Source organism: Lagenorhynchus albirostris, chromosome 19 (assembly GCF_949774975.1).
Source record: "Lagenorhynchus albirostris chromosome 19, mLagAlb1.1, whole genome shotgun sequence".
Taxonomy (NCBI): Eukaryota; Metazoa; Chordata; class Mammalia; order Artiodactyla; family Delphinidae; genus Lagenorhynchus; species Lagenorhynchus albirostris.
The window spans coordinates 6,822,639-6,849,594 of record NC_083113.1 but is presented as its reverse complement, the minus strand read 5'-3'; the positions used below and the strand labels follow the sequence as shown (position 1 = coordinate 6,849,594).

The window sequence follows — 26,956 nt, the reverse complement described above, 5'->3', positions numbered from 1 at the left end:
AAGTGTACTGAGGGGAGCCAGCCAGCATAATATTTATGAGCCAAGAACACTCCAGACCTGTTTCCAAGTGTTTTCTCTGGGCTTCCTGCCTCACACCACGACCTAAGCCAGAACCTGTGGAACTGGGACCCAGGGCTCTGGGTTTATAAAGTGAGCTTTCTGATCTATATTTATTTATTTACTTGATCTATATTTAAATTTGAACATCTCTGCCCTAATTCCTGGGTTAGTGTTCCCACCCCCACCCCACACTGTCACAGGATGGATTCTGGGCAGATATTCTACAGCAAAGAATTAGACATGAGGGCCCCAGCAACCAGGCCCTCAGATGCTAGTATCTTGTCCTTCTGTGAACCTACACATGCTGCCATGGCAAGGTCAGAGCAGCTCATTCCTGAAACTGATCAGTCAGGATCCCAGAATGGGCTGCCCAGGCTGCCCTGAGTTTTCTGGACCACATGTGTAACTCTACTTTCAGAGCTTGACATATCAGGTGAATGCGGCTAAAATTTAATCCCTGAAGGGAATGTAATATTATCAAGAAATTATGAAAACAATTCTTAATGTATAGAAATTAGAAAACATATAAACAATACAGAAATTTTAAATCACCCATATTGTACCTAAGAGCCAAATACTGTTAACAATATATTCTCCAAATTTCAAATGCATGTAAGTATATTTTTACAAAAGAAAAATGAGACTAGTCTCTTTATAGTTACTATATTATGAACATCTACATCATTCAGTATTCTTCTAAAACTTTTCTAAAATCTATATTTTTATAATACTAAAGTAATACATAATTATTATACAAAGATATGTTAACAATGGAGAATTGCAAAAATTGGGAATGTGAAAACTTCTGATATGCTCTACCCATAAGTAAAAACCCTAAAGTAATCCAAGCTAAATATTTTATTTAACTAATTGCAATTTTCAAAAAGACAAACACTTATGGTTTGTTCCCATAAAAGGATCATAATATATGTACTATCCTGCAGATGCGTCTTATCCTCTGAAGAATATTTACCTTTCCTTATTTATACTGACAATCTTTCATTGTTATATACTGTTATGTTGAGTGGATGTTCCATAATTTTACCAAAGTATTCATCTATCATTGTACATTTAGGTTTTTCTTTTTTATTACAAAAGCCTCTGTGGTTAATATTAAGAAAACTTTCACCAAATAAATGGGTGGAATATAATTGCTGGGTCAAAGAGAATGAAAAATTTAAATTGGATCCAGGTTGCCTTCTAATAGTCCTCTTTAACTTAAATCCTCTACAATTAAACCTCCCACACCTGCATAAAAACAACATTTTAAAATGTGCTCTTCTTTTTAATTTGTGAGCTATGCCAAGTATGATAATTGATTACCTCATAATTCTATATTCTCAAATGTCCCACTGTCACCATTTATTTTGGAAGGAAACATGTAGTTCACTCATTTGCACCTTCACTTCATCCCCTTACCCACTAGAGGTTGCTATGTATCGATCCCACGCAGGTATCAGCATTTTTATCGAACTCTGCCTTATTGGCTACGCCTATACAAAGGCTGTCTTAATTTCTTCTAAACTACAAAGGGCTTACCCACTCCACACACAACCGCTCTCTCCACAAACCTAAGATATTAAGTGACGACTGCTTTTGTCAATTCCGTGGCCCCCGCCTCTCCAGCGATGTCTCGACTTCTACCTTTTTTTTTTTTTTTTTTTTGCGGTACGCGGGCCCCTCACTGTTTTCGCCTCTCCCGTTGCGGAGCACAGGCTCCGGACGCGCAGGCTCAGCGGCCATGGCTCACGGGCCCAGCCGCTCTGCGGCTTGCGGGATCTTCCCGGACCGGGGCACGAACCCGCGTCCCCCGCATCGGCAGGCGGACTCTCAACCACTGCGCCACCAGGGAAGCCCCAACTTCTACCTTTTTTAATCCTCCCAAGCAACCGCGGGTCTAAGCCCTTTTCGGTCATAGGGACACCTGCCTTCTTCTAAGATGGCCGCGCCCATGGCGCTCCGGAGTAACGAATCAGCTCTAAAGTGCATGAAGGGCGCCGCCATCTTTCTTTGTTCCTCAGCCGGCTGAACGCGCCATGTTGGCCTTGGATAGGCATCGGTCTCTGAAATCTTACGCAGTTAGCACAGCATTGTTGACCATCCCTCGCAACCGGCAGGTATTGATAAAAGCATTGAGGGGGCCAGGAATGATTTCGATGTCTTCCTACAGCCTTTATGGCCCCCGCCCCTCGGAAATGCCGAGGTGGACGGGGCCATGTTACGTCATAGAGCGGAGCGCGCGGCCGGAATTCGGAAATCCCGCAGCGCTGCAAGGTCCTCGCCAGATTGCCTGGTCCTAGCCGGTCTGCGTCCCTAGGGACCGCTCAGGAGGGCATCCGAATAGCAGGTGGGCTCAGCCTTTTGTCGCTGCCAGTGGTGTCTGGAGGGGTTTGGGATCAGGTGAGTCGGGTTGTGGGCTTGGATTCACGGCCTCTTGGGACTGTGAAACGTGAGCGCGTGTGAAGGACCTTCGTTGGGATTTTATTTAGAATCATTCCCAGAGACGTCTGGACGTTAGTGATGGGGCTTTTGGCAGTCAGTGATTAAGAGTCTGAAGAAATCATCGACCGAAAGTCCGACTTTGTCAGAGTTTGGAGTCCACTTGGATCACTCTGCTTGTGGGACTCAGGGGTTGAGAGCTGTGGTGGAAAGTTTGTATCGGTGAACGCGGTGTCTCGTCCGGGTTCGCGATTTAACCTGGGACTCAGTGTTAGAGAGGCCCGGGTTAGGGAGATGTCCCTGTTGGTTTCTTGGGCATGTTTGGAGTTTAGACTGATATTTAATATAGGACTCAGTCATAGAGACGCCTGATGGGGGCTCTCAGTATTTGAGGACGTTCAGGGTCAAACCTTGAACGCCAGAAACAGACATGAAGGCTGCATTTCCCCAGTTAATCCAAGCACAGTTCACTCCTTCTAGTCTGTCCTCACGGACCTTACTAACAACTTTGTCTCCCCCCATCACCACTCTTCTCGCTGTCCTCACAAAATTCAATATGGTTCGGAGTGATCTAGTGCTAAGTTTACTATTTTTAATGAAATTTAATGTAGTTTTCGTTCTTCTTATCTCCAAGTTTACTATACTTCTTTTGGATATTTGCATTTAGGGTCATTCTTACTCAAATAAAAGCATTTCCTTTACCCTATATTATGTTCCGCAGTGAGAACTTTTTTTTTAATGCTAGGGTTTTCTTTACATTTTGGATAATCGGTATAAACATAAGGACAGTTAATTGTATCACTTAATTTCACCGATCTCAACATATTTGCATTTGAGATATTTATACTTTTTAAAAATAGTTTCAGGGACTTCCCTAGTGGCGCAGTGGTTAAGAATCCGCCTGCCAACGCAGGGAACATGGGTTCAATCCCTGGTCCGGGAAGATCCCACATGCCGCGGAGAAACTAACCCCCTGCGCCACAACTACTGAGCCTGTGCTCTAGAGCCAGAGAGCTGCAACTACTGAGCCTGCGTGCCACAACTACTGAAGCCCTGGTGCCTAGAGCCCGTACTCTGCAACAAGAGAACCATTGCAATGAGAAGCCCTTGCACCACACCCCACTCGCTGCAACTAGAGAGAGCCCGTGCTGCAACGAAAACCCAATACAGCCAAAAATTAATTAATTAATTAATTTAAAAAAATTGTTTCAATAGTATCAACACAGGTTGGTGAACCAGTGGTATGGTGTCTGGAATCAAATGTATTCATTAATGTAAGTAGTATTGACATACAGTATTTAAAAGTATTCAGTTATAATTTCAGTAACCCATTTTGACTTTCTGATTACTTTCTGATTCTACCACTCCACTTAAAAATTTATGGTACGTTTTTTGTTTTGTCCCAGAGATTTCTGGCTACCTTTATTTCTTGGTAAACTATTTTCCTTGACCTTTTTTTTGCAATTTCAGTTGGTGGGGTTTTTTGTTTTGTTTTTTCGTACTGTAGAAAAGGAAATCTTTTTATTTATTTATTTATTTTTGGCTGTGTTGGATCTTCGTTGCTGCATGTGGGCTTTCTCTAGTTGTGGCGAGTGGGGGCCACTCTTCATTGAGGTGCGCCGGCTTCTCATTGTGGTGGCTTCTCCTGTTGCAGAGCACGGGCTCTAGGCGCGTGGGCTTCAGTAGTTTTGGCTCGCAGGCTTAGTTGCTCCTCGACATGTGGGATCTTCCCGGACCAGGGCTCGAAACCATGTCCCCTGCATTGGCAGGCTGACCCCCAATCACTGCGCCACCAGAGAGGTCCAGAAAAGGAAGCCTTTTTTGTTGTATTTTTATTTACTATAAAATTCACCAAGTATAAGCATACATTTCAGTAATTTTAATTGAGTTTCTAGGGTTGTGCAACCGTCAGCGCAATCCAACTTTAAAACATTTCCATCACCCCAGAAAGTTGTCTTGTTCCTCTGTGCACTCAGTTTACACCCCTACCCGGAGCCACACACAACCACTGCTCATCTTCCTGCCTCTATTGATTTGCAATTTCTGGACATTTCATAGAAACAGAATCATAAAATATGTAGTCTTCTTGGGCTGTCTTTTTTTCATTTAACATAATGTATTTGAGGTCTATATATATTATAAGTATCAGTAAGTTTTCCTTTTTTTCCCCCAAGTGATCTATTGAGACAAAATTGATAGACAATAAGCTGCACATATTTAAATTGTACAGATTAGTAAGTTTGACATACATACTCATGAAACTGTCACCACAATGAAGATAGTGAACATACCCATCACCTAAGAAGTTTCTTTGTGTACCTTTTTAATCCATCCTTCTTATATTCCCCACACCTCCCCAAGCAACTACAAATCTTTTTTTCATTACTATAGGTTAGTTTATAGTTTTTAAAAGTTTTATGTGAATGGAATCATACAGTGTACACTCATTTTTATTCTGACTTGTTTCACTCAACATTAATATTTTGAGATTCATCCTTCTGTGTATCCCTGGTTTCTTTTTATTGCTTTGTATTCCATTGTAGGAACATTAGTTCATTCTATAGAGTTTATTAATTCACCTTTTTAAAAAAATCATTTATTTATTTATTTGGCTGCGCCGGGTCTTAGTTGTGGCATGCGGTATCTTTGTTGCCGTATGCGGGATCTTCGTTGCAGCATACGAGGTATTTAGTTGCGGCATGTGGGACCTAGTTCCCCAACCAGGGATCAGACCCAGGCCTCCTGCAATGGGAGTGCAGAATCTCAACCACTGGACCACCAGGGAAGTCTCTAATTCACCTCTTGGTGGGTAGTTGTGTTTCCAGTTTTTAGCTCTTACGAATAAAGCTTCTGTGAACATTCATGTTCCAGTTACATGTGTTTTTCTTTCTCATGTGTAAATCACCAGTATTTGAATGGCTAAATCATGTGGTAGGTGTATGTTTAACTTTTAAAGAAACTGCTAAACTGTTCCCCAAAGTGGTTGTACTTTATATCTAGGAGAAGCAGATGGGTGGCTGTTGGGTGGCTCCACATTTTGTATCGTCTTTCTTTTTTTTTTAATTAATTACTTAATTACTTAATTAATTTATGGCTGTGTTGTGTCTTCATTGCTACTCGCGGGCTTTCTCTAGTTGTGGTGAGTGGGGGCCACTCTTCACTGCGGTGCGTGGGCTTCTCATTGCGGTGGCTTCTCTTGTTGCAGAGCATGGGCTCTAGGCCCACGGGCGTCAGTAGTTGTGGCACATGGGCTTAGTTGCTCAGCGGCATGTGGGATCTTCCTGGACCAGGGCTCGAACCCATGTCCCCAGCATTGGCAGGCGGATTCTTAACCACTATGCCACCAGGGAAGCCCTCGTCTTTCTTTTTTTTTTTTTGTGGTACACGGGCCTCTCACTGTTGTGGCCTCTCCCTTTGTGGAGCACAGGCTCCGGACGCGCAGGCCCAGTGGCCATGGCTCACGGGTCCAGCCGCTCCGTGGCATGTGGGATCTTACCGGACCTGGGCATGAACCTGTGTCCCCTGCATCGGCAGGCGGACTCTCAACCACTGCACCTCCAGGGAAGCCCCTCGTCTTTCTTTTTTTTTTTTTTTTTTCGTCTTTCTTTTTAATTGTAGGCATTCTAATAGGTGTGGAGCAGTATCTTGCGGTTTTAATTTGTATTTACCTAATGATGGTTAATGATATTGAGCATCTTTTCACGTGCTTAGTTGCCATCCATATATCTTCCTTGGTGAAGTATCTATCTGTTCAAGTCTTTTGCAGTTTTCTTGTTTATTTTTGAGAATTCGTTTTATGTTCTAGCTACAAATCCTTCCTTTACCAGTTACATGCTTTACAAAGATTTTCTCCCAGTCTTTGACTTGCCTTTCAACATTCTCTTAACAATATGTTTTGAAGAGCAGAAGGATTTAGTTTTTATGAAGTCCAGTGTATGAACTTTTTTTAAAAAAATAATCCTTTTGGTGTTGTACCTAAGAATCTTTGCCTAACTACAAGATCAGAGGATTTTTGCCAATTTTTTCTTCTAGAAGTTTCAGATTTTTTCTTTTTAGGTTTTTCATTTAGGTTTATTATCCATCTTGAATTATGTATATAGTGCAATGTGTAGATCCAAGTTCTTGTTTTAATTCTTTTTTCTTTTGATATTCATATCTACTTGTTCCAGCAACATTTGTTGAAAAGGCTTTCTTTTCTCCACTGTATTGCCTTTGTGCCTTTGTAAAATGTCAGTTGGCTATATGTATATATATGTGGGTCTTAATCTTATTCTGGACTCTATTCTGTTCCATTCATTTGTTTATGTTGACATGAATACCACCCTCTGTTGACTACTGTAGCTTGATATAAATTCTTGGAATCAGGTAGTGTCAACCCACCAACTTTGTTCTTTTCCACAGTTGTTTTGGCTATTCTAGACCTTTTGCATTACTATCTGAATTTAAGGATCAGGCTGTCAAGTCGCTACACTTTCCTGGGATTATGAGTGAGATTTTATGACTCTATAGACTAATTGTGGGGACTGGTCTGTTTTGTTTATTTCAGAAAATAATTCTTTTTCTAACAAGCTACATCTCTCCATTTATTAAAGTCTTTACAGATTTCTCAGTGATATAGTTTTCAGAATGTCTTTTACATTTTTTTGGTAATTTTTCCCATAAGTATTTTACATTTTTAAAATTGTATTATAGATAGTATTATATTTTTTTAAAATTAATGACCTCATAGAATGAATTGGGAAATATTCTCTTCTCTTCAATTCTATTCCTGAATGATCCATTGGATGTATATAGTGAATTTTGTTTGTCAAATCCTAGTTTGAGACTTTGATGAATAATGTTGCTACATATATTCAGGTGCAAATTGGACATGTTTTCATTTGTTTGTTAAATTCCTCTGAGTGGAATGGCTGGTTCCTAAGATAAGTGTGTGTTTTACAAAGTTTCAAAAGTGCGTGTACCAGTTTATTATTATTGTATGAGAGTTCCAGTTTCTCCACATTCTCATCAACATTTGGAATTATTAGTCTTTTTAATTATATCTAGTTGCCGTATACTAGAATTTCACCATCATCTTAATTTCTCTAATGACAAATAATGTTGATCATCTTTTCATGTGTTTATGGATATTCAAGTCTTTTCCCATTTTCTAAATGGGTTCTTTGTCTTCTTAACAAATTGAGCTTTTTGAGTTCTTTATATGTTCTGCATAGAAGTACTTTATCAGATATATGATTTGCAAATTTTTCTCCCGATTTGTAGCTTACCTTTTCCTTTAGCTTTATAGTGTTTTTTGATGTGCAAAATGTAATACAAGTCCAGTTTTCTTCTTTTATGGTTTGCTGGTTTGGTGACATGTCTTCTCTGCCTAACCCAAGGTCATGAGAAATGTCTTATATGTTTTCTGAAAGATAATGTGTGCATGTATAGATATAAATAGATAAGGATATGACTTTATTTTTTTTAGGAGCAGTTTTAGATTCACAGCAACACTGAGTGGGAACTGCATAGAGATACCATATACCCCTGTTCCCTGACATATGTAACCTTTCCCCACTGTCAACATCCTGCACCAGGGTGCTGAATTTGTTACAGTCAATTTACATATTGACACATTATTAACCAAAGTGAATAATTTGCATTAGGGTTCACTCTTGTGTTGTATGTTCTTTGGGTCTTGACAAATGAAAAATGACATATATCCACCATTTAGTATCATACAGAACAGTTGCACTGCTCTAAAATTCCTCTGGATTCTGCCTATTCATCTTGCCCTCCCTCCAACTCCTGGCAACCACGGATCCTTTTACTGTCTCCTTAGCTTTGCCTTTTTCAGAATGTCATATAGTTGGAATTTTATAGTATATAGTCTTTCTAGATGGGCTTCTTTCACTTAATAATATGCATTTTAGGTTCCTCCTTTTCTTTTCATAGTTTGATAGCTCATTTCTTTTTTTTTACATCTTTATTGGAGTATAATTGCTTTACAATGGTGTGTTAGTTTCTGCATTATAACAAAGTGAATCAGTTACACATATGTTACCATATCTCTTCCCTCTTGAGTTTCCCTCCCTCCCACCCTCCCTATCCCACCCCTCCAGGCAGTCACAAAGCACCAAGCTGATCTCCCTGTGCTATGCGGCTGCTTCCCACTAGCTATCTATCTTACGTTTGGTAGTGTATATATGTCCATGCCTCTCTGTCGCTTTGTCACAGCATACCTTTCCCCCTCCCCATATCCTCAAGTCCATTTTCTAGTAGGTCTGTGTCTTTATTCCCTCTCTTACCCCTAGGTTCTTCATGACTTTTTTTTTTTTTCAGTACGCAGGCCTCTCACTGCTGTGGCCTCTCCCGTTGCGGAGCACAGGCTCCGGACGCGCAGCCTCAGCGGCCATGACTCACGGGCCCAGCCGCTCCGCGGCACGTGGGATCTTGCCGGAGGAGGGCACGAACCCGTGTCCCCTGCATCGGCAGGCGGACTCTCAACCACTGTGCCACCAGGGAAGCCCATGACATTTTTTTTCTTAAATTCCATATATATGTGTTAGCATACGGTATTTGTCTTTCTCTTTCTGACTGACTTCACTCTGTATGACAGACTCTAGGTCTATCCACCTCATTACAAATAGCTCAATTTCGTTTCTTTTTATGGCTGAGTAATATTCCATTGTATATATGTGCCACATCTTTATCCATTCATCCAATGATGGACACTTAGGTTGCTTCCATGTCCTGGCTATTGTAAATAGAGCTGCAATGAACATTTTGGTACATGACTCTTTTTGAATTATGGTTTTCTCAGGGTATATGCCCAGTAGTGGGATTGCTGGGTCATATGGTAGTTCTATTTGTAGTTTTTTAAGGAACCTCCATACTCTCCACAGTGGCTATATCAATTTACATTCCCACCAACAGTGCAAGAGGGTTCCCTTTTCTCCACACCCTCTCCAGCATTTATTGTTTCTAGATTTTTTGATGATGGCCATTCTGACTGGTGTGAGATGATATCTCATTGTAGTTTTGATTTGCATTTCTCTAATGATTAATGATGTTGAGCATTCTTTCATGTGTTTGTTGGCAGTCTGCATATCTTCTTTGGAGAAATGTCTATTTAGGTCTTCTGCCCAATTTTGGATTGGGTTGTTTGTTTTTTTGTTATTGAGCTGCATGGGCTGCTTATAAATTTTGGAGATTAATCCTTTGTCAGTTGCTTCATTTTCAAATATTTTCTCCCATTCTGAGGGTTGTCTTTTGGTCTTGTTTATGGTTTCCTTTGCTGTGCAAAAGCTTTGAAGTTTCATTAGGTCCCATTTGTTTATTTTTGTTTTTATTTCGATTTCTGTAGGAGGTGTGTCTAAAAGGATCTTGCTGTGATTTATGTCATAGAGTGTTCTGCCTATGTTTTCCTCTAAGAGTTTAATAGTTTCTGCCCTTACATTTAGGTCTTTAATCCATTTTGAGCTTATTTTTGTGTATGGTGTTAGGGAGTGATCTAATCTCATAATTTTACATGTACCTGTCCAGTTTTCCCAGCACCACTTATTGAAGAGGCTGTCCTTTCTCCACTGTACATTCATGCCTCCTTTATCAAAGATAAGGTGACAGTATGTACATGGATTTATCTCTGGGCTTTCTATCCTGTTCCATTGATCTATATTTCTGTTTTTGTGCCAGTACCATACTGTCTTGATTACTGTAGCTTTGTAGTATAGTCTGAAGTCAGGGAGCCTGATTCCTCCAGCTCCGTTTTTCATTCTCAAGATTGCTTTGGCTATTCGTGGTCTTTTGTGTTTCCATACAAATTGTGAAATTTTTTGTTCTAGTTCTGTGAAAAATGCCAGTGGTAGTTTGATAGGGATTGCATTGAATCTGTAGATTGCTTTGGGTAGTAGAGTCATTTTCACAGTGTTGATTCTTCCAATCCAAGAACATGGTATATCTCTCCATCTATTTGTATCATCTTTAATTTCTTTCATCAGTGTTTTATAATTTTTGGCATACAGGTCTTTTTTCTCCTTAGGTAGGTTTACTCCTAGATATTTTATTCTTTTTGTTGCGGTGGTAAATGGGAGTGTTTTCTTGATCTCACTTTCAGATTTTTCATCAGTGTATAGGAATGCCAGAGATTTCTGTGCTTTAATTTTGTATCCTGCTACTTTACCAAATTCATTGATTAGCTCTAGTAGTTTTCTGGTAGCATCTTTAGGATTCTCTATGTATAGTATCCTGTCATCTGCAAACAGTGACAGATTTACTTCTTCTTTTCCAATTTGGATTCCTTTTATTTCCTTTTCTTCTCTGATTGCTGTGGCTAAAACTTCCAAAACTATGTTGAATAGAGTGGTGAGAGTGGGCAACCTTGTCTTGTTCCTGATCTTAGTGGAAATACTTTCAGTTTTTCACCATTCAGGACGATGTTGGCTGTGGGTTTGTCATATATGGCCTTAATTATGTTGAGGAAAGTTCCCTCTATGGCTACTTTCTGCAGCGTTTTTATCATAAATGGGTGTTGAATTTTGTCGAAAGCTTTCTCTGCATCTATTGAGATGATCATATGGTTTTTCTCCTTCAACTTGTTAATATGGTGTATCACGTTGATTGATTTATATATATTGAAGAATCCTTGCATTCCTGGAATAAACCCCACTTGGTCATGGTGTATGATCCGTTTAATGTGCTGTTGGATTCTGTTTGCTAGTATTTTGTTGAGGATTTTTGCATCTATGTTCATCAGTAATATTGGCCTGTAGTTTTCTTTCTTTGTGACATCCTTGTCTGGTTTTGGTATCAGTGTGATGGGGGCCTCATAGAATGAGTTTGGGAGTGTTCATCCCTCTGCTATATTTTGGAAGAGTTTGAGAAGGATAGGTGTTAGCTCTTCTCTAAATGTTTGATAGAATTCGCCTGTGAAGCCATCTGGTCCTGGGCTTTTGTTTGTTGCAAGATTTTAAATCACAGTTTCAATTTCATTGCTTGTGATTGGTCTGTTCATATTTTCTATTTCTTCCTGATTCAGTCTTGGCAGGTTGTGCATTTCTAAGAATTTGTCCATTTCTTCCAGGTTGTCCATTTTATTGGCATAGTGTTGCTTGTAGTAATCTCTCATGATCTTTTTTATTTCTGCAGTGTCAGTTGTTACTTCTCCTTTTTCATTTATAATTCTATTGATTTGAGTCTTCTCCCTTTTTTTCTTGATGAGTCTGGCTAATGGTTTATCAATTTTGTTTATCTTCTCAAAGAACCAGCTTTTAGTTTTATTGATCTTTGCTATCGTTTCCTTCATTTCTTTTTCATTTATTTCTGATCTGAGCTCATTTCTTTTTAGTGCTGAATAGTATTCATTCATTATCTGGATAGATGGAGCTGCTATAACTACCTGTGATCAGGTTTCTGTATGGACATAAATTTTCAACTGACTTTGGTCAATAGCAAGGAATGTGATTTTGGATCATGTGTGAAGAGTATATATAGTTTTTGGTGGGGTTTTTTTTTTTGGCTGCGTTGGGTCTTCATTGCTGCACGTGGGCTTTCTCTAGTTGCAGCAAACGGGGGCTACTCTTCATTGTGGTGCACGGGCTTCTCATTGCATTGGCTTCTCTTGTTGCAGTACACAGGCCCTAGAGTGCACAGGCTTCAGTAGTTGTGGTGCATGTGCTCAATAGTTGTGGCTAGTGGGCTCTAGAGCACAGGCTCAGTAGTTATGGTTCACGAGATTAGTTGCTCCGCGGCATGAGGGATCTTCCCAGACCAGGGACCGAACCCATGTCCGCTGCATTGACAGGTGGATTCTTAACTGCTGTGCCACGAGGGAAGTCCCAAGAGTATATATAGTTTTTTAAGAAACTGCCAAACTGTCTTCCAGAGTAGCTGTACCATTTTGCCTTCCCATCAGCAATAAATTAGAATTCCTGTTGCTTCATATCCTCTTCAGCATTTTGTGTAGTCATTGTTTTGAATTTTGGTTATTCTAATAGGTGGGTGATGGTATCTCATTGTTTTTTTAATTTGTTATTTCCTAATTACATATGATGTAATTTCCTAATTACACATCTTTTCATTTGCTTATTTGCTATCTGTATATCTTCTTTGGTAAGGTGTCAGTTCAGGTCTTGCCCATTTTTCAGTTGGGTTGTGTTTCCTTATTGTTGAGTTTTTAAGAGTTCTTTGTATATTTTGGATAACAGTCCTTTATCAGATATGTCTTTTGCAAATATTTTCTCCCAAGCTGTGCCTTGTCTTCTCAATTTCTTGAGGTAGTTTATATTTTTAGCTATTACATTTATTATCCATTTTAATTTAATTGGAAATGGATATTCAGTTGTTCCAGTATATTTGTTGGAAAGACCATCTGTTTCCTCATTGCTTTGTCTTGCACCTTTGTTGAAAATCAGCTGACCATACTTGCATTTATTTCTCAATTCTCAATTCTGTTGCACTGACTTACGTATCTATCATTATGTCAATACAGTACCTATTTTATTACTATGGGTTTAAAATAAACTTTGAAATAGATTAGTATAAGCACTCACCAACTTTATAATTCTATTTTACAATTGGTCTAGCTATTCTACATTCTTTATCTTTTAATGCAAATTTTAGTATCAGCTTCTCCATATTTATAAAATTCCTGGTGTACCTTTGACAGTGATTGCACTGAATCTGGGGAGAATTGCCATCACCATATTGAATCTTCCAATCTACAGGCTTGGAGTGTCTCTCCATTTATTTATATCTCTTTAAATTTGTCTCAGAAGTGTTTTATAGTTTTCAATATACAAGTCTTGCATTAGTTTTAATTTGTTCTTAAGTATTTTTTTTCTTTTTGATGCTATTGTGTGGAATTGCTTCCTTAATTTCCTTATTGGCTGGATCATTGCTAGTATAGAGATATGCAATTTTCTTTAATATATTGTTACTGTATCCTGTAACCTTGCTAAACCTATTTACTAGTTCTAATACTTTTTTTGCATGTATTTCTTAGGATTTTCTATATACAAAATCATATTGTCTATTAATAAGAACAGTTGCACTCTGTATTTCCAATACAGATACCTTTAAGTTTTTAAAATGTATTTATTTGTTTATTACCTATTGAACTGGCTGGAACCTTTAGTATAGCAATGGATAAAATGGGTTAAGGCAGCTATCCTTGCATTGTTCTCAATTCTAGGAGAAAAACATTCAGAATTTTATCATTAAGTATGATGTTGGTTTTGGTTTTTCATAGCTGCCCTTTATTAGTTTGAGTAACTTCCTTTCTGTTTCTAGGTTTTTGAAAGTTTTAATCATGAGTGGGTATTAAATGTGGTCACATAACTTTTTTGTATCCTTTGAGAAGAACATGTGGGTTTTGTCCTTTATTGTATTAATTTGGAGTAGTACATTACTTTATCTTCCCATGATAAACCAACCTGGCATTCCTGGGATAAATCCCCCTTAGCTGTTGTCTATAATCCTTTTTATATTATGCTGCATGTGTTTTGCTAATACATTTTTAACAATTTTTCACCTATATTCATGAAGGAGATTGCTCTATAGATTTTTTCTTTCTGTGATGTCTTTGTCTTGCTTTGGTATCTTAGTAATCCTGGCTTTATACAGTGAAGCCAGTTGACAGTAGGCTTTTTTTGTGTGTGATGATTTTTAATTACTAATTCAATTTCTTTACTTGTTACATAGGTATTAAAAATTTTTTTTAAATCTTATTTCGTTTTTGTTTCTTCCTAGGCATTTGTCCATTTTATCTAAGCCATACACACACACACACACACACACACACACACACACCATTGTATACAATTTTTAAAGGTTACACTCCATTTACAGTTATTACAAAATATTGACCATATTCCCCATGTCGCATACCTTGTAACCTACCTTTATTTTGAATTTATTGACAGTTTTATACCCTAGTATATGGTCTTTCCTGGGGAATGATCCATGTACTTTTGAAAAAATATATATATTTTGTTGCTGTTGAGTGTAGTGTTAAATAAATGTCACTTAAGTTGATTGATTATATTGTTCAAGTCTGCTATATCCTTGCTGGTTTTGTTTTTGTTTTTGTTTTATCATTATTGCCAACCAGGGAGAGCTCACCTAACACTTAGTGTCCAGCGTTTTTACTGGGGCTCAGTGAACATAGACATGATTGGCTGAACTTAGTCTCCAGCCCCTCTAGAGGTCAAGCTGATACCATGTTGTCCAAGGGCCCTCACCATAAATTACATCATTAGCATAAACTATCTTGTATGGCCCAAGCCTCCCAGGTAAGCAAAGCCACTCTTATCGGGTGGGGCATTCCGAGGGCTTATATGTTCCCTCTCAGGAACTAAGGGCAAAGCCAAACCTCTGTTGGGCAAGATTAATCTTTTCATATACAAAGAGAAATAGACAATCTTAACGATTTGCTTAGTACGGTGGTCTTCAAAGTGAGGTATGGGGACTTCCCTGGCTGTCCAGTGGTTGGGACTTCGCCTTCCAATGACGGGGGTGTGGGTTTGATCCCTGGTTGGGGAGCTAGGATCCCATATGCCTCGTGGCCAAAAAACCAAAACATAAAAACGGAAGCAGGGGCTTCCCCGGTGGTGCAGTGTTTAAGAATCTGCCTGCCAATGCAGGGGACAAGGGTTCAATCCCTGGTCTGGGAAGATCCTACATGCTGCGGAGCAACTAAGCCTGTGTGCCACAACCAGTGACCCTATGCTCTAGAGCCCGCGAGCCACAACTACTGAAACCCACACTCCCAGAGCCCATGCTCCGTAACAAGAGGAGCCACCGCAATGAGAAGCCCGCACACTGCAACGAAGAGTAGCCCCCGCTCGCCGCAACTAGAGAAAGCCCTGGCACAGCAACAAAGGCCCAACGCAGATAAAAATTAATAAATAAATAAATTTATTAAAAAAAAGAAGAAACAATATTGTAAAAAATTCAATAAAGACTTTAAAGAAAATGGTCCACATTATAAAAAACTTTATTAAATATAATACTTAAAAAAAACTGCGGTGTGTGTACCTACTGAGCATATACTTTTGAATTGGTACCTGGGCACACATACTTTTTAAAGGCACAATGTCCAGATCCTTGGAAACTTCCATGTGGCCTCTTCTGTAAACTTGATCTGCTTGAGCTTTCACCCGTGGCATCATGTTCTGCTGATTCCGCTTTCCCTCCTTCCCTTTAATAGTCATGCCATTTCCTCTTCACAAAAGAAAGGCATACATTTCACACATTCAAAACCTTGTTTTATTGCCCCAGAGTGTGAACGCCTCTGGGGCACCAAATAAAGGAACAGTTGGAAATATTGGGGTCCCTTATTTAAGGATAAGTGACAGCATCTTAGTCCAGAGGGAATGTACACTCAAAGTCAATTTGCTCTTCAGCACACAGGTCCTGGCTCCCCAGGAGAAAGAGTGATCAAGTGAAGGAATGAGGGGAGAAAGAGGAGATTCTTGGAGTTGGATATCATCATTTCTGAGGACATCTTTAACTGGACACCAAGATTTCTGTCTCTAAGAATTACATGGCAGATGCAGAAGAAACAAAAGACAGAAGCCATGTTACTCACTATTTCCTGAGCATAGAAGAAGATGATCAAGGTCCAGGTGATTTTTGGTTTGTTATATCTTTCTTTTGTTGTCTAATGGATTTGTGGTGACCTGAAAAAAAAAATCAGTTCAAGTAAAAGAAGTATAAATTGGGGATAATGGGGTTCTGGGGAGAAATTAACTTAGACTCTGAATTCAAAATCAGGACAAAGTGGGTTCAGGAATATATCATTCATAGGGGTCACATCAAGTGACTAATATTGGAAGATAATGTGTGACTGTGGTGGGCCCTGTGGGTTACATCAGCTGTCACTTTGCATTATCTCTGGCAGACGTCACAACCAAAGAAACACGAAAAGCTCCATAGTATGTGTTGACTGAGGAAAAAGCAGACCAGCTTCTTGAGGGATTCAATGGTTTATGTCACTTAGGTGAATGGTATGATACTTGTAACAACATTGATAACTCTTAGGGGCTCCCCACTAGCCAGACTACCACTGGCCTGGTACCAGTTGAGCATCTAAAAGAAAGATGAGTGCAGCTGACTGAAGAACATCACCTATATAGCTATATAAAATTCCATGAGTTTATAGTCATACTCAAAAAAGCCAGTTACAAGATAAATAAGTACTAGGGATGTAATGTACAACATGGTGACTATAGCTAACACTGCTATATGATATATAGGAAAGTTGTTAAGAGTAAATCCTAAGAGTTCTCAGCACAGGGAGAAAATCTTTTTCCTTTTTTTCTTTTCTTTTGTATCTACATGAGAGAAGATGGATGTTAGCTGAACCTATTGTGGTAGTCATTTTGCAATATATGTAAATCATACCATCATGCTATATCTAAAACTTATACAGTGATATATGTCAATTATTTCTCAATAAAACTGGAACAAAAAAACATTAGAGTTTGATAGAAATCAAATATTTGACGTTTGAAATGATGAAGTAACATAATCAAACCTATGTTTTGGGGAACAGTGGTGGAGATTCACTCTGAGTTTAAGAAATAGATTCAGTGTGAAATAATTCAAGCTTCACAGATAACAGATCAATACTCCTTGACCATGAATTACACTCATATATGAACCACCTCTGCAGGGTGAGCCACCATTGTCATTTTTATGACATCCTCCAGCCTGTTTTCGGTGTACTGGAATTCTTTACATTTTGGTGTCTACAGGCCAGCTTACTTCTTTTTTACGTGATGCAATGAACACCAAATTATATATGTGTGATAATTTAATAATTCACATGCTGATGAATATTTAGATATTCTTGTTATTACAAACCATGTGACATTAAACATTCTTGTTAATGGCTTTTTGTGAAATTGTATCTGTATTGCTTCAGAGTGGCCACAATCCCTTCCTCAGGTTTGATAATTTGCTCAAAAACTCACAGAACTCAGGAAACCACTTTTCTTAATTTACAGATTTATTTACTTACATTTACATGATACAACTCAGGAACAGTCAAATGGAAGAGACGCATAGAGCAAGGTATGGGGGTGTGTCACCCTTCCAGTACCTCAGTGTGTTCACCAACTTGGAAACTTGCCAAACCTGTAGTTTTGGGGTTTTTTTTTAAGGTTTCATTACTTAGGCATGATTGATTAAATCATTGGCCATTGGTGATTGAACTCAGTCTCCAGCCCTTCTCCCCTCTCTGGAGGTTTTATCACATGGTTTGTTCCTCTAGCAACCAGCCCCCATCCCGAAGCTGTCTGGGTGCCCTCCCACTACCTGTCATGTCATTAGCATACAAAAAACACTTATCGGTGTGGAGATCCTAAGTGTTTTAGGAGCTAGGGTACCAGGAACCAGGGACAAAGACCAAATGTTTATTTTTGTATCATATCATTGCTGAATACTTTGTTTCACAGTCTATTGTGTGGCTGCAATCAAGTTGTAAGCCCTAGGATGGGGTCTGATCTGAAGGTTCAAGTGGGGAAGGATGCCCTTCTAAGCTCACTTACATGGTTGTTGGCAGAAGTCATTTCCAGAACTCAAATGAGATCCTCAGTTTCTACCTGTCTGCTCATGTAAGACCACTGAGTTCCTTGTCACGTGGGCCCCCCTAACATGCCATCTTGTTTCATCAAAGGACAGATTCTGTTAGCAAGCTGGAAATCATATATAGCCTAATTTAAAAGAGGTATCTCATCACTTTTGTTCTGTTCATTTTTTTTTTTTTTTTTTTTAGAAACAATTCAGCCCATGCTCAAGGGAAGGGTACCTCACAGGGGCATGAATACCTAGTATGTAATAAGGAATTTGGCTGACTTTTATCTCTGATTCCTGGGAGGTAACTGCTAAACCCTTGGAATTACCCATGTGATAAGAGTGTCTTTGTTTTTCATCTTGGACCACTGGGACCACACTTTATAGTTTATGCTATGAGATGACTCATGTGGGCCCTAGATGATTTGTGCTAATGAGATGACTCAAGATGAGGGCTGTCAATGCCAAAAAGACCAACCATGTGATTAGAGGCTTGTGGCTTTCAGCCATATGTAACCAGTCTAGCCTCCAGGAAGGAGGAAGGACCTGCATTCAGCCATGTGGTAAGCGATTCAATAAATTATGCATATATAATGAAGCTTCAATAAAATCTCTGGACACTGAAGTTCAGGCGAGCTTCCTTGATTGGCAGTGCTCCTGAGGACTGTCACACAATGTGGCTGGGAGAAGATAATGCTGTCCAGGACTCCACGATGAGAGTCATGTGTTTCAATACCAAGTGGCCTTCATGTCTGACCTTTCTGGCACAAAAATCAGAACTTTGAAGATAATATTCCTTTTTTTTTCCTGAGTTCTTTTGTTTCTGTTGTAGGTAATCTGTCTTTTGTCTCTGGATGCTTTTATAGTTTCCCTTCATATTTTGTGTATTATAGTTTTAGTCTGATGTGCCTATGTATAGACTTCATGCTTAGAATTTGTTGGGATTCCTGAGTCTGAAGTTCAGAGTGTTTAATCAGTCTTGAAATTTTTACCTTTAGATCTTTGGATACTGCTTCTCCATTACTATATTTTCTCTTTGTTTTTGTTTTCAAATCTTCCTAATCAACTTTAATGGTCTTTTTTTTTTTTTTTTTTTTTGCTGTGGATGTATCTTGTATAGTTTCTGGGTTTTTTTTTTACATTTATTAAAAACACTCTTGTAAATTCTGGATGTGGAGGCTGTTCATGGTTGATTCTCATATTGGCTGTGAAGTTTCATGGTAATGTAGGAACACTTTATTTGTCCTGATATCATTTGCATATTTTTCGTATGCAAATGGAAATAGGTGCTAAAATATATAGATAGAAAGATAGGATTTTTCTTCTACTGAAATGTATTTGAGAAAAGTATATAGATGCAGGCTATACAGTGAAAATTAGAACAACTTCTCTCATGCTTCTTCCATATTGATAAAAACAATTCCCATCATATTAAACTGGACTCTATTATTACAGGAATTGCTGACACTGGAGGATGTGGCTGTGGAGTTTAACTGGGAGGAGTGGCAGCTCCTGGATGCTGCTCAGAAAGACCTATACCGGGATGTGATGTTGGAGAACTTTAACAATTTGGTGTCACTGGGTAAGGACAGCTCCCTGTGTCACTTAGAGGTGCCCAGTCACTGGCCTTTTCGCCATCACCTGATGAAAGCTTTGCAGTCACTGTGGTCTTCCAAAGAGTTAGATTTTCAGTCCCCTCTCTGGCCCCAAACAAAAGGGTATAAATCTCCTGTATGCTGAAGGAGAACTTTTACTTTGCATACAAGAAATTTTGTCTCTAAAATGCAGTATTTTCCCATCTTGACATACTGTACCCCAGTCCCTGTATCTAAGTCTTCTATCATTTCTCATGAACAGGGTATCAAGCTACCAAACCAGAATCACTCTCCAAGTTGGAACATGGAAAACAACCATGTATAATAGAAAACAAAATCCAGAATAGAACCCATCCAGGTGAGTGAGGGAGAACCAGCAAGGGGAGTGGTCAGGGAGGGCATATTCTAGTCATTAAGAGAAGGAGTCACAGCTGTGAGGGTGACTGAGGCCCCCACAACAGCTGCTTCATATATTCATCTCCCCAGATGAGCACTCTTTCTTTGTGGGTATTTAGCTTTAAATATATTCCTTGTCTCTTCTTGGATCTGATATTTATTTCCTCTTACATCTTTATAATTTTGTACTGGGATCATATGGTAGACAATAAAGATCAAATCCCCCCACTATATATCCTCTTTTAAGCACTTTCATTCCATTTTTCCTAGGAATCAGGAAAGTTGACAGTCATCTGCCAGAGCACTCTCAAGACCAAAGATTTCCAAAGAGCCTGCAACAATGCAGTGAACAGAATGCATTTAGAAAGAGTGTTCATCTGAGCAAAACTTGTTTAGCCCTAACACAAAATCATACGTTTGACTTATGTAAAAAAGCTTGGAAATCAAGCTTATGTTTAGTTAACCAGAAGAGACGATATGAAATAAAGAACCCTGTGGAGTTTAATGGAGATAAGAAATTCTTTCTACATGGTGATCGTGAACAGTTGTATTCTGGAATTGAATTTCCTGAAAGTATAAAACACATCATTGCTAAGTTCCAAGTCCTTAAGCGTCAGAGGACTCACAAAATAGAGAAATCCCAGGCCTGCGTTGGAAGTGAGAAAACATGCATCAGGAAATCTCAGCTTATTTCTCAGGAGAGCATTCATATAGGAGACAAACTCCATCAGTGTGATCTGTGTGAGAAATCCTTCTCCAGAAATGTCATGTTCACTAAACATCAGAAACCTCAAACACGAGACAAACCCCATTTAACCAGTGGATGCAGAAAAGTATCTACTGTGAAGAGCAGTCCCACTGTACATCAGCAAACCCAAACAGGAGAGAAATCCTATATGTGCAGTGAGTGTGGAAAAGGCTTCACAGTGAGGCGCTATCTGATTGCACATCAGCGAACTCACAGTGGAGAGAAACCTTATGTGTGCAGTGAATGTGGAAAAGGCTTCACTGTGAAGAGCAATCTCATTGTGCATCAGCGCACTCACACAGGGGAGAAACCCTATGTATGCAGTGAGTGTGGGAAAGGCTTCACCATGAAGCGCTATCTTGTTGTACACCAGCGAACTCATACTGGAGAGAAACCATATTTGTGCAGTGAATGTGGGAAAGGCTTCACCGTGAAGAGTAATCTCATCGTACATCAGCGATCTCATACAGGGGAGAAATCTTACATATGCAGTGAATGTGGGAAAGGCTTCACTGTGAAACGCACTCTCATTATACATCAGCGAACTCACACGGGAGAGAAATCTTACCTATGTAATGAATGCGGGAAAGGCTTCACCACAAAGCGCACTCTTGTTATACATCAGCGAACTCACACGGGAGAGAAACCCTATGAATGCAATGAGTGTGGTAAAGCCTTCAGCCAGAAGATATGCCTCATACAACATGAGAGGTGTCATACAGGAAAGACGCCCTTTGTATGTACTGAGTGTGGAAAATCCTATTCCCACAAGTATGGTCTCATTACCCATCAGAGAATTCACACAGGAGAGAAACCCTATGAGTGCAATGAATGTGGAAAAGCCTTCACCACGAAGTCAGTACTCAATGTACATCAAAGAACTCACACAGGAGAAAGACCATATGGATGCAGTGATTGTGAGAAAGCCTTCTCCCACTTGTCAAACCTTGTTAAACATAAGAAAATGCACATAAGAGAAATGAGTAGATTCGGTCAAGTTGGAAATTCCTTTAACAGAGAGTCACAGCTCATTACTTACGATTGAACAAGAGCTCCATTAATGCAGTGACTGGGGAAATGCCTTCTGTGGCAGCTAAGACTTTGTTTAAACACCAGTGTTTCTAGCAGAGCAGAACGGTACTGCCTGTTATCAGATGTGTGCCCTGAGGAGATGAAAGGATTTGTGCAGGAGATAAACCTGGTGAATATAGTGAATGTGGTAGCGCCTTTAGTGATCCTTACCTCACATTTTCTGTCAATGAAAACATGTTGGAAAAACTCTGATACATTCAGTGCAGAGATGCCTTGGGCAAAACTTTCTGACTTCATTATATGTCTGAAAAGTATATACTCTATATTCTCCGACAAATTCTGTGAATGCAGAGACTAGGAAAGTCTTCAGTGGGAAGACAGACTTTCTTATCAGGGGTCTTCATTGATCATCAGTGAGCTCATTGTTCATAGAAATATGATTTTTTTTAAAAAAAAAAGGAGATATGATGACCATGGGAATGTCTTTCCCCCAGAAAGAAGACCTCAATGAGTGTCAGAGTTCACACTGGAGAAAAACTTTTAAGAGGATAGTATATATGGCAGGATTTCAGTGATACATTCTGCCTCATCATTTGTCAGGAAATCATATAGAAATTAAAACCTTTATGAACATGCTAAAGATAGAGCATCTTTAGTTAAATATCAGAGGATTTAAAAAGGAATGAAGTTCTGTGAAAATGATAAATGTTTGAGTGCTTTTTGTTACAAATCTAACCTCATCATATATCAGATAATGCACCTGAATATCCTTTCTGGCCTTGTCAGTAATTCCATAGTTTTAAAAAGAAGTCTGCTTTTCTCATCGCTGATTTTTATTGTTATATATGATGCAAGAGTGTTCTATGCCTACCCTCATATGTGATTAGCTCTTACTTTTTTTCAGCTATAAACATAATTGTAAATTTAGCATACTGAACTTCTTTGAAAGGAAACTGAATATGAACATGTACTTGCACTTGCTTAACTAAGTTTATAAATATGACCAAATAGTTTACAAAACCACCTTCAAAGTTATTTTTATAAAATTTATAATTTGAAATCATTTTAACTTATAAGAAAATGCAAAAGTAGTCCAGAGAATTCCCTAGTATCCTTTCTGGAATTTCTTCCAGTAAAAACATTTTATGTAACCATATTTTATTATTGAACCCAGAAAAATGACATTGGTAGTATACTGTTAACTCCTAACCTTTGGAGTTTAGATTTCACTAGATTTTACATGAATTTTTTAATCATTTTTTTGTAATTCTAAGGTGCTTTATTACATATATAGATTTCATTGTAACCGTCATCCCCAGGACGTACAACTGTTTTATCAACACAGACACCCTCATGCTACCTTTTTATGCTCACATCCTCTATCCAAACCTACCTCTGGCAACCACTTGTCTGTTTTCCATCAATATAATTTTGTCATTTATGAATGTTATCAAAATAATTTTTATAACTGGATTTTATGTAAATAAGTTATATTTATTTATACAAATTTACAATTTCTTATTAATGAGGAACATGTAAGCTTTTTGGTTTTTTTTTTTTTTGTCCCTCAGCAAATTGCCATTAAGACTTATTTGAGTTGTATTTTATTTTTATTAGTGAGTAGTATACATACTGGATGTATTAGTTTATCAATTCACTCTTCAGAGAAGTTTGTTTTGTTTCCTGGTTTCAACTGTTATAGGGAAAGACGCTGTAAATTGGCATCTGGGGTTTTGTGTGAACATAAATTTTCATTCCTCTATAATAAATATTCAGGTGTGTGCTTATTAGGACATATGGTAAGTTGTGTTTAGCTTTAAAAGGAACTACCAAACTCTCTTCCAGAGTGGCTATACCATTCGACATTCTCACCAGCAGTGTATGAAATCCACTTGTTCCACATCCTCTCCAGCACTTGATATTTTCAGTATGTTTTATTTTAGCCACTCTACTAGCAATAGATGAAAGAGTCAATTGCTCTTCATCCTCGCCAGCACTTGGTATTGTCCTATCTTACATTACTCATTCTATTAGGTTTGTGGTCGCATCTGATCTTGAGCTTAACCTGCATTTCCCTCATGGCTAACAACCCTGTTATTGTTATTATCATTATCATCATCATTTTTGGACTTACTTATAACTGGAAATTTGTACCTTTTGACCACCTTCACAATTTCCACCATTCCACCCCCTTCCAGCCTCTAGCAACCACAATCTGTTCTTTATTATCTACAAGTTTGGGGGGTTCTGGATTCTACAAATAAGAGAGATCATACAATATTCGTCTTTCTTGGCCTGATGTATTTTACTTAGCAAAATGCCCTCAATGTCGCAAATGGCAAGATTTCCTTCTTTCTATGGTTGGATAATATTCCATTGCATAAATACCACGTTTTCTTTATCCATTCATCTGTCAATAGACATTTAGGCTTTCCATGTCATGGCTATTGTAAATAGTGCTGCTGTGAACATTTGGGATGCACGTTATCTTTTAAAATTAGAGTTTTCAAAAAAAATTAGAGTTTTCTTTTTTTTCTGGATATATATACCCAGGAGTAGACTTGCTGAATCATATGGTACTTCTATTTTTAATTTTTTGAGGAACCTGTATACTGTTTTTCATAGTAGCTGTACCAATAACAATCTTCACACTTTTTATGTCTCCATAGTGTTTATGAAGAGACATCCCATGATTTATTTAACCCATCACCTACTAATGTACAGTCATATTGGTATTAGTTACCTTTGACTGCATTACAAACCTACCTCTCTAAAACTTAATGTCTAAAGACAACAAACATTAATTATAATAAATATTAATTGTTATGTGGGTTGACGGTTGGACTGTCTGGTGTGTGCTGTCCTGACTGGGGGCTACATGATCTAGGTGGCTTTTTTGATGTATCTGAGCCTCCCCTGGAATGGTTGAGGCCACTTTTCACATAGTCTCTCATCCCAAGGCTAACCTGGGCTGTATTACAATGTGTCAGAAGAGCTCCAAGAGACAAACAGAACATACCTCAGTGGGCAAGTCTATTTCTATCCTCGGTGTCAAGCTTGCTATTTTCCCATTGGACACATTGGTCACAGTTACTGTGCAGGAGCACTATCCAGAGGTGTGAATACAAGATGCAATAATAAGTTTTTGTAACAATCACAAGATTATTTATTTCTTTAAAATTGTCAAAATTGATGCCATGAATATCCTTGTACATGTTTGTTCTCACAAAAATAATTTCTACTGAATTTCAATTCTTAAAATTGATTGGTGGCTCTAAGACAAAAGTTTAAATTGGGTAATTGCAAGTTGTACTCCAAAAACATTTTATTAATTTTTATACTCTAGACTCAATCCTGCCCCCCTAAAAAACATACCAAACGTCTAGCACCTAAAATTTATTGGTGTGCATTTTTTGAACTAGAACTATGACAAGCTTGATAATAACATCAATTCATTCAAAGCTGTATGTGGTGGACATCTCTTATCTACTGTGCAGATGAGAGATGAAATCCAATAGAATGAATATTATTCATCATTCACTCTTCATGAATTTGAATATTAGTAAGACTGGCATTATAAAAATTAAGTATTGCGATTTTTAAAAATAAGTGGCCAGTATATTATTTAGCTATTAAAATTTTTAGGTTGGCCTGGACTTCCCCAGGCCAGTGGCGCAGTGGTTAAGAATCCTCCTGCCAATGCAGGGAACATGGGTTCAAGCCCTGGTCCTGGAAGATCCCACATGCCGCAGAGCAGCTAAGCCCATGCGCCACAGCTACTGAGCCTGCGCTCTAGAGCCCGCCAGCCACAGCTACCAAGCCCACGCGCGGCAACTACTGAAGTCCGCACGCCTAGAGCCTGTGATTTGCAACAAGAGGAGCCACTGCAATGAGAAGCCAGCACACCGCAATGAAGAGCAGGCCCCACTCGCCACAAGTAGAAGAAAGCCTGCGCGCAGCAACGAAGACCCAACGCAGCCAAAAATTAAAAAATATTAAAAAAGTAAAAAAAAATTTTAGGTTGGTCATCTTTTTCTTATTCCTTTTAAAACCTCTTTATAACAAATCCTAGTGAGGAATCAGAGAAAGTGGATCTCATATATCGATGGTGGGAACGTAAAATGATCCCTTGAGTCTGGAGTAGTTTAGACATTTCTGTTTCAATACACTCATATCTATCACACACACACACACACACACACACACACACACACACACACACGGCATTTCCTTTCCTTTTCCTCCATTCTTCCAACGGGTTTCTTTGGAACCACAGTTACGGTGTTACATTACTATGACTTTGTAATGCTATTTGCAACTGACTCACATAGTGTAACATGATTACTCTCTTTTTTTTACACAACCTTTTATTCTCCTTGAAGTAATATTTCCCTAATTTTTGACCCTTGGTCTTCTGAGCCCTGCCTTTGTCTTTGGACCCCAAAGAGAAAGCTTTCCCGCTCTGTCATAGGTACCGCCCTTCACATTGGGCCCACCTTCAGTGGCCTTTCCCCCATACATACGAACAGCTTTAGCACGTTCCAGCTGTTTTTATTTCCTAACATATGGCCGCCATCCCTGTAACGTCAGAGCTTCTCCAAGCCCTGTGCCGTTCAAAAGTCCCTTCAGGCCAATTTCTCTAGAAACTTGGCCCAGATATCCTCTATCGGACGGTTCACCTTTTCCCAAACGCGAGTTGTGCTGTACGGATTCCTCCACTTCCTGTAAGATGGTTGCCCCCACTGGGCCGTTTCCTAACTTCCGTACAAAGTGGATAAACCTCACTGCCATTTAAATTTTCTTGCCAGCTCGCAGAAAGGGATTTACCCCCATGCCTTTCTTGTTTGCTGCAAGCTCGAGCTTATGCGCATATGTCCTTTTTTATTAAGGGTTCAGGTGCCCCAAAATTGACAGTTTCAGTGACCTTCCGTTTTCCCAGTCTTCCCCGCGGACGAGCGCAAAACGGGGCTCTTCGCTCTTCAGACGCCCGATGCCCAAACATGGCCGCGCCCACTGGGCCACGCTAGAGGGCGCGGCCAAGTTACCTCTGAAGAGAAGTCGGAAATTCAGTTGTCTTTTTGCGGCAGAAACGTCTCAGACCCTCGTTGGCCACCGTACCGCGGTGATGAAG

General features: G+C 39.1%; 1 protein-coding gene across 1 annotated transcript; it reads left to right on the top strand.

Annotated features, from left to right (window-relative positions):
- The first annotated feature begins 2,327 nt into the window (after positions 1-2,327).
- Positions 2,328-22,268, top strand: ZNF614 (zinc finger protein 614). Its single transcript, XM_060131185.1, is given in 7 exon segments — positions 2,328-2,460; positions 15,882-16,103; positions 19,510-19,636; positions 19,912-20,007; positions 20,316-21,774; positions 21,776-21,820; positions 21,822-22,268. Coding segments are annotated over 6 exon segments (1,839 nt in total). The 5' UTR covers positions 2,328-2,460; positions 15,882-16,088; the 3' UTR covers positions 21,919-22,268.
- The last annotated feature ends 4,688 nt before the right edge of the window (positions 22,269-26,956 follow it).